Below are 8,005 nucleotides of genomic sequence, written 5' to 3' on the forward strand. Positions count from 1 at the left end.
ATCGAACAGTGCAGACAGTAAGGATCTTGTGTTGAAACCATACTTAATAGATTTTTTCTACATTAGGATGACAAAACCAGGCTAAATTTAGGTTCTTAATTAATACTTATGTTAAATAAGACCTAGATAATAAAACGATTGATGAAGCTATCGTAGCAGAATATTAATAAATTTAGTACAGTTCTTAGAATAACTTTAAAAAAAAATTCAGCAGAATTTCACTGACTAAAGATGTTTCAATTAATTGAAAAAATACTTAATCTTTATCAACTTGCAAAAAAACCGCTTTAATGTAGTTTTTTATATTGTAGATTTAATGTTTGTCTCTCCTATACAAACTTATTTGTCATAAGCCAGATTTTCACTTAAACAACCACTTTTTTTTATTTTGTAGACTGAAAACTCTTATTTTCTAATTTGTTTTATTACTTTTTTAAATTTGTTGAAGTAGCAAAGCTTTGAAGTTTATTTTTTTATTACATTAAACAGCTTAAATTAATAAATGTGATATTTTATTCCTAAATTATGATTGGTAGAAATAAAAAAAAGTTTTAATATGTAGTTTGAAATTTATAACTTTTTAAATTAATTTAAAATAAATTATACCATTACAGTAACTTTAAAAATATAATTAAAAAAAAAGATTGTTTTACGCAATGTTGCTAAAATTAATAATTTGTAGTTTTTGAAAGTATTTTACTATACTTTCGCTATTTTTTACCTTAACATTTTTTATTTATACGTATTGTTTTATATCAACCTTGTTCTTATTTAAAATAAAAAATCACTCAGTTTGTTTTTTACTAACTTTGAAGTTAAATTTATATTTTTAAGTAAAAAGTTTCTAAAAAATGTTTTTTTAATAAAAACTTTATGTTTCTATTGTATAAGTAAATTTTATAGGTACTAGGAAAAAATCCAAAATTTAAGTTTTAATTTCAAGTTTTTTGTTTGATACTTGAGAAAACTAAAACTCAAAAAATAACTTGTGCATTAGACTTTAGTCTTTTAATTACCCAGACAAATACAATTGCACCCTCAGATAATTACTGGTCAAATTTATTAGTATACAAGTTAACAAAGAATAGACCTTAACTGCATGTTTATTGAAGATTTACACGATAAAAAAGCTAATTGAAGAATGAAGTTTATCAGACATTTTGTTTTAAATATCAACAGTTGCATCTTATTATGATAAAAAATAAAAAATTACACCATAAGAAGTTATTTAGTTAACAACTAATTGAGTTAGAGCATAAACTTATCTGGTTAAAATTTTGATTTCTTTTGATTATTGTTAAAAACGTTAAAAAGCAAAAAATTGGTCTCTACAATAAGGTATACATTTAAAAACTTATAAAAATTAATGACAAACACAATAACGAACACTCTTAAAAAACTTTTTAAGTACCAGCTATTTTCAGAACCTTAAAAACAGTTTGTGTAATAGTCGAAACAAGTTTGCAATATGTCAAAGCAATAACTTTAAAAATCGAGTGTGTAACTTTGAGTATGTACAAAAAACTAAAACTTCATGCCCAAAAACATGTTCAAATTCAGACACGAAATTGTTTTAAACGTAGCATGCTATGGACGAGCTCAAAAAGCGCTCTGAGCAGACTCCGAAAGTCTAGATGCTTGCTCCTTCTCTTCTTTTGGCGTACATCTTTGATCCCAATCCGCAGAGGGCGATTGAAGAGGTCAATACGGCGAACGCAGCAATTGAACCGATGATTCCACGAACTCTTATGTCTGATGATTTATTTTTACTTTAGATAAAAGTTATATTTATTATTACTATTATGTCCTTTATAGAGAATTTATCAGATATTGTTAAAATTTATTGATGGATAAATTTTCAATCAAGATTTTACCATGGCTAGGGTTTTAAGGCTAGTAATGTTTTTAATATTAACTTTTAAATGTTTTATGATTTTATAATACTATTTCGAAATGTTTATAATAGATGTATATTAAGACATACTGTTAAAATTAAAAAAAGTAAATATGAAAAAAAAAATTGACAATACTTGGTATAAATAGATTAATAAACAGTTTTTAATCATTTTTTTAATACATAAAACATAATGTTTTAATATGTATTTGTTTTAACAAACATTAAATTTTTTAGATATACCTTTACAAACCAAATAGTCTGTATTAGACTTTCCTAAAAATTCAATGCTTCAACAACTTTTGAAGCTAAAGTGCAAATATTAAGAAAACATCTCAAATTTTTGTTAATGTTTGTTACTAAATTTATGCCTCTTTTAAAGTTCAGTGGTTATGCAAGCTTTGCTTTTTCATACATATAAAAAATCATGAGATTATAACAAACTTCTCTCTTCTAACAAACAAAATCAGTTGTAGTCTAAATAAATTTAAAAAGATCAAATGATACAAACTATTTTGAATAACTCCAAAGTAATCACAGTAGAACATATATGTCAAATTGATTAGTAAAACTCTAAAAACAGCAGAAATTTAGTTACGCAATTTAGAATTAAAAGTTCAAAAACTAATTTTTTGACCAACCCGCACAGCTGTCTCCGACACGGTTTATGTCGCTTCCGCAGAAGCAAACGTTGCTACCGATGCAGGTGCCGCTTCCACAGCCCTGTTCGCACTTCGCTGTTAGAAAACAAAAGGTTCATCAAGTTTAGAATGTACATGTATAGCTTTTTTATTTTTCAGTGTATGCATATATTTTGCATACCGCATGTTCGTAAGACCGTTTGTGAAATATCTATGCGTTTGATGTTGAATCTTTTTTATTTATAAGGTAGTGAGATGCATATTTAAAATAGGTTACATTGAGCTAAAATTTTAACACACGTTAATAGTTTTTGACAGGAGTGTATTGATTAACAATGCTTTTTTTTGGATACAGAAAAAAAAAATTTAACAGTTTAAGCTTTTTGTGAACTTAAGTCCTTGAATAAGCCTTTTTGTACCTTTTATTTTAAAATTACTTTGTTTTATTTATTATCTTTTTATTTCAAAATCATATTTTAAAAATAAATTTCCTGATTTTTTTTTGAAACAAATCTATCTTACGCTGTGCTTTATTATTTTATAAAAATGTATACAAATTACTACTGAATGATTCAAAGTTCTACTGTATTGTTTGATAATTATTTTTTTAATTAGCTATTTCTATAAAAACAACCCTTTAAGAAGTACTTATAGCTTTATTGGAACAAAAAAAAAAGACCTTAACATTAAAAAATATCAAGATATGATTTTAAACTTTATTTAAAAGGACAAAAAAGGTATTATAATAGTTTAAACTTTTATTCATATCTTAATTTAGACTTTATTTTCAGCAACTACCCAACTGGTTGCATTTATATTCTTTCTTTTGTTTAATTTATTGATTAAAAACCTTTTAAAAAGGTATCAGTCGTAAAATTAAGGTTAGGTTGTTAAATTTTAATGTGTTGATAACCGTGTAATTAAAAAAATAACTTGAAATAAAATTTTGTTCATAATTAGTACTATGTTTAATTTGTTTTTTTTTTAACTGACTACATTAAATTAGGGTATTGTATTTAGTGTTTAGCAGTCTGTTTTTACTATTTTAACTATCATATTTTAACGTAAAAAAGTACTTTTTTCTAAAGGTTTTAAAAATGTTAAGACTATGGTCAACAAACTAATAGTATCTTAACGATTTTGAAAACAAAAAGGTTTTATAAAAAAGTTATTCAAACTGCAGTAAAATCAATAACAGTTTATGATTTCACTTTTTATTAAGAAACTAGTCTTTAAAGTCTTTTAGTCTTTAAAATTAATTAAAAAACTGTTAACGGATTCGATTGTAATGTCCTTTTATACCTGTTGTATTTTGCTTTATGTTAAAAGCTTATAATTTTCTTATAAAAGGTTTTTTGTTTAGTGTCAAGTATTTAAATAGTATTTATTGAATCAATTTTAGAATAGCTAAAAACAAAAATTCATTTTCTAAAAGGTTAAGAAAAAACAACTATTCTTACTGCAATGGTTATTAGAAACTTAGCTCGTTAGACTAGTATATTCTACAATTATTCTTTATAATAAAGAATGATAAAACAACCATATTTGAGAAAAAATGTTTTAATATAAAGATTTTTTTAGATTTCTAGCTAACATGTGTACAATAAAAGTACTTTTTTACCAGCAGAAACAAAAAATTCTTATCATAAAGATCTTCTTTTTGAAAGGAAAATTAGAGTTAAAATGTTCAACTTACGGGTCTTGCAGTCAGGTCCGGACCATCCTGTTAGGCACTCATTCTGATGATGGCAGGTTCCGTTTTTTAAGCAAGCGTTGGTTGCTGGAAAAAATGTGTGATAAGAAGGACGACTAATTACTCGACAAAAGTGTTTGGTAAGATGGCAGAATATGGAGTGTAAGTGACTGAAATTTTCACTGTTTGTTTGTACTTGTATTTAAGTTATTTTTAATAATCTTTGTTGCTTGGTTTAAAGCAAGTTTGTCACGTTTGGTATTTATAATCATTATATTTACTACATTAAACTTATACTTGTAGCTATTTTAGATGACTAAATACTAGTTGTTTATGAAATTTATATTAATCAATACAAGTTGTTGTATATAAAAAAATAAGTATTTTTCTAGGTAAAAAGCAGTGTTAACTTCAAAAAATAAACTGTTTTAAACTTGAAAAAAATGTATTGTGCTTTTAATTGTTTTACAAAAGTAAATTAATTTATCTATTTTGTTTACTGAGCGGTAGGTAAATCTAAAGAGTGAGTCAGATATTCAGTGTTTAAGGTACTACATTTAAGATGATACATTTAATAAAATTTATATGTAGGAAAAGACAAACAAAAATAAAAAGTAGTAGCAAACATTTTTTTATATAATTTCAATTTTAAATAATGTCAATGTTTTTTATATCTAAGTTTTTTTTTTCTAGTAACCATGAGCCAACTACATCGATTTTCAATAATAACCAAAGTGTAAAGAATAAATAAAAAGAAAGAATAGTTTTAATTTAAGATAAAATGAAACTTTGTTGCTTTTTTATAACTCTCATAAATTTATAATTTAAATTCATTCACACTTTGAATTTGGTATCTAACTCTTACATTATAGTTAATTAAAAACAGCAAGGTATGAAAAGTTTTTTTTTTTAAATCTTATGCATAAACTTTAAAAATCTACAAAACTTTAATTTATACAAGTTTTAATGTATTTATAGCAGTTATGAGTATAAATGTGTCGTTTTTTATTATAAGTCTATATTTTAGTAAGTTTATTAAAAGTTCTAAAAATTATTTTTGATACACCTTTCTAAAATTTTTATTTGATTTGTTGTTTTATTTAGCTAATATACTTGCTGTTTATATATCTGGCTATATTTCAGTTGTCTTTTTTTTACTAACCTTATTATATATATTTTTAAATAAAGAGACTTTTCAGGACTTTTAAACGCTTATGAATATATTTGTCAGAGAAAGATTTAAAACTTTCAAATTTATTACAATAACTTTTTCTATACGTTTTGGAATACTATTCCTAAAGTACAACTACAAAACAAGCAACAGAATTATTGAAACAAACTTTTAATAGTATTGTTTAAAGTAAGTTCATGATATAATCACTAACTACTTTTTGCTTGTTATGGTAAAAAAAAGTTTTCTGCTATTTTTTTCTAAATTAACAAAAACTTCTTAGGTCGTTAAATGGTTTATGGTATCCTAATATGTTTTAAGAGTACATCGCCTAACTTAAAACGCTGTATAATATGTTTAAGGTTTTATGTTTTTCAATCTTTCTTGCTTTAACTACAAATTATAAAATATATATAGATTTTTTTTCTAAAAAAGATTTTCAAAGTTTAAAGTTAGTGTTTTAGATTTTTATTATACACACTTTCTTTTTACAGGTTATAAATTAATTTCAAAACACAAAAGTTCATACTTTTTAATTATGACATACGTTATACTTTTACAGTTTAAAAATTTGTTTCGGAGCATGAAAAGTATAAAAGTTTGACAAACAGTTTGAGTTCAGTAAAAAATATATGCTAATAATAATAATTATTTTTTTTTTTGATTTGTCTGAAATAAAAGTCTCTGTCAACTTTGCAGAAAAAGCAACTAATGAATTTTTTCTACAACAAAATATTTATACAGTTACAAGCAGTTTATTTTTTGTTAAAAAATTTCAGAGATAACAATGATATACAAACTTTGTACTATTCTGTTATGTTATAATAATTGTTTAATAAATGCTTCATGACCTATATATAAATTATGTTAATTACTTAAACTTTCTTGTAATATTCGTCAAATATTGTTGTCGCTACTGTATCTAACTGGTTAAAGTTTTTCATTGAAACCAAAATTTTAATGTCTGCATGAACAATTACAAACTTATAAGACATAAACAAAATTGATGGTAGACAAAGAAACTTCACTCGTTTAGTACTTAATCGATGTAATATTTCCAACTCTTCATATCAATAAAGACTAACAAAAGTAGGCTTAAAGCCTCTGGAGTATTGAAGGTGAGAATTTTAGTTAAATACTTTTTTTAAGTAAATGGTACACTTAAGATATAATTTGACCATTAAAAAAAGATTTTTTAAGAACTATTTATTAAGAGTAAAAAATAAGAAAATAACATGAAACATGGTTTCACAAATAGCCATGGATTTTTTTCCCACAGAACAGCGATCTTGTGGAACAAGAGACCACATCTATAGTTTAGTGGGAGAGGGTATAAAATTTTCGATCAAAACTTGACAAATCTAATTTAATCAAAATAGTTAAAAGTAAAGTTTGACTAACACCCCAAAAAAATAAAAATCTTAATCTTTTTCAAAATAGTTACTGGTAATGTTTACATACTATTAATGATATATTTTTCCAAAAATTATACGACTCCTCGACAAAATTTTAAACGTGTTATCAATTCTAAAATTTTAAATGCTTCAAAATGCTTTCGACTATCTAACTTTAAATATTGTGTTGTGGTTTCTTGTAGTACTTTTTCTAAATGTTATCTTATAATGAACCTTTAATTAAATTTTTACTATGTTCTAAAATTTTATTTAGTTTTAAAGTTATTTTACTTTACTTATTTAGTTTTGATTTAGCATATTTAAAAGTTTAAAAACTATACGTCTGTTTAGTATTTTCTTTTCGTTTTAATTCTTTGTGTGTCATCTGTTTAAGCGGCACAGGTTTCGATGCCTGAGTCTAAGGTTACACAATAAACACCACCAACAACACCACCATTATCAGTTTTATAATTTGTTATACACTAACCTGCTTTAGATTTTTTATCAACACAATTGCCACAAATTCCAGTACACTCTGATCCTATGTAATGGAATGGGGGTTTGCAATCATCTGTGGAAAGTAAAGTTGTTTATCATAAAAAATTTAAACAAAGGGTTAAGGTAGTAAAGAACAAAAAGTTGAGAAATTAAAACATTTATATTATTGTTACTTTTAAAATTATGGTTAAAAAAATATATTTTATGCTTTAATTGTTTACGATTTTTGCAATTATGAATGCATTTTAAGTTTATATGGCATCATAAAAGAAAATAAATTAAAGTAATTAAATGAAATTTATTACGTTTCTAAACATATTAAAAACTTACCAGCTAAAGAGCTAGAACAAAAAGCTGCAAGAACCAAAAAGAGTAGATATATCTTCATTTTGACACAAGGTTTTACTTAAATCTAATATTATTTCAAACATCAAATAAACTTATTGAAAATTAATGCACTAATATATTCGATATCTTTTTTAACTAATGGATTAAAACAAAGTAAACAAACAGTTTTGCCAACAATACAAAAAAAAAGTTTTTAATATCAAATACCTGTTTCAATAAAATTAAAAGTGTTTTTCAGAAACTTAAAAAGTTAATAATAGAAACTAAATTTAAGTTGAAAAAATTTTACTATAAAAATTTACCACAATTTTTTTTTTTGATTTTTCTTAAAAGTAAAAGAAAAATAATGACTTATAACAAACTTTA

The 8,005-nt window shown here is 24.1% G+C and overlaps 1 protein-coding gene across 1 annotated transcript; it reads right to left on the reverse strand.

Moving 5' to 3' along the window:
• Window positions 1–1,085: 1,085 nt before the first annotated feature.
• On the reverse strand, window positions 1,086–7,776 carry LOC145844214 (uncharacterized). Its single transcript, XM_082951587.1, has 5 exons — window positions 7,622–7,776; window positions 7,281–7,364; window positions 4,232–4,315; window positions 2,536–2,631; window positions 1,086–1,752 (listed from the first exon to the last, which is right to left on the reverse strand). Exons 1-5 carry the CDS (start codon window positions 7,677–7,679, stop codon window positions 1,631–1,633), a joined length of 444 nt encoding a protein of 147 aa, XP_082807713.1. The 5' UTR covers window positions 7,680–7,776; the 3' UTR covers window positions 1,086–1,630.
• Window positions 7,777–8,005: the final 229 nt, after the last annotated feature.

The sequence above is a fragment of the Thalia democratica genome, chromosome 9 (assembly GCF_965202585.1).
Source record: "Thalia democratica chromosome 9, ktThaDemo2.hap1.1, whole genome shotgun sequence".
Taxonomy (NCBI): Eukaryota; Metazoa; Chordata; class Thaliacea; order Salpida; family Salpidae; genus Thalia; species Thalia democratica.

What these genes read in the sequence shown, in the direction of transcription:
- LOC145844214 (XM_082951587.1), bottom strand. Translation starts at nt 7,679, where the DNA reads ATGAAGATATATCTACTCTTTTTGGTTCTTGCAGCTTTTTGTTCTAGC. An exon ending in TTGTTCTAGCTCTTTAGCTG is followed by an intron (nt 7,365 to 7,621) that starts GTAAGTTTTTAA and finishes TACTTTCCACAG; the next exon opens with ATGATTGCAAACCCCCATTC. An exon ending in TGATAAAAAATCTAAAGCAG is followed by an intron (nt 4,316 to 7,280) that starts GTTAGTGTATAA and finishes CATTTTTTCCAG; the next exon opens with CAACCAACGCTTGCTTAAAA.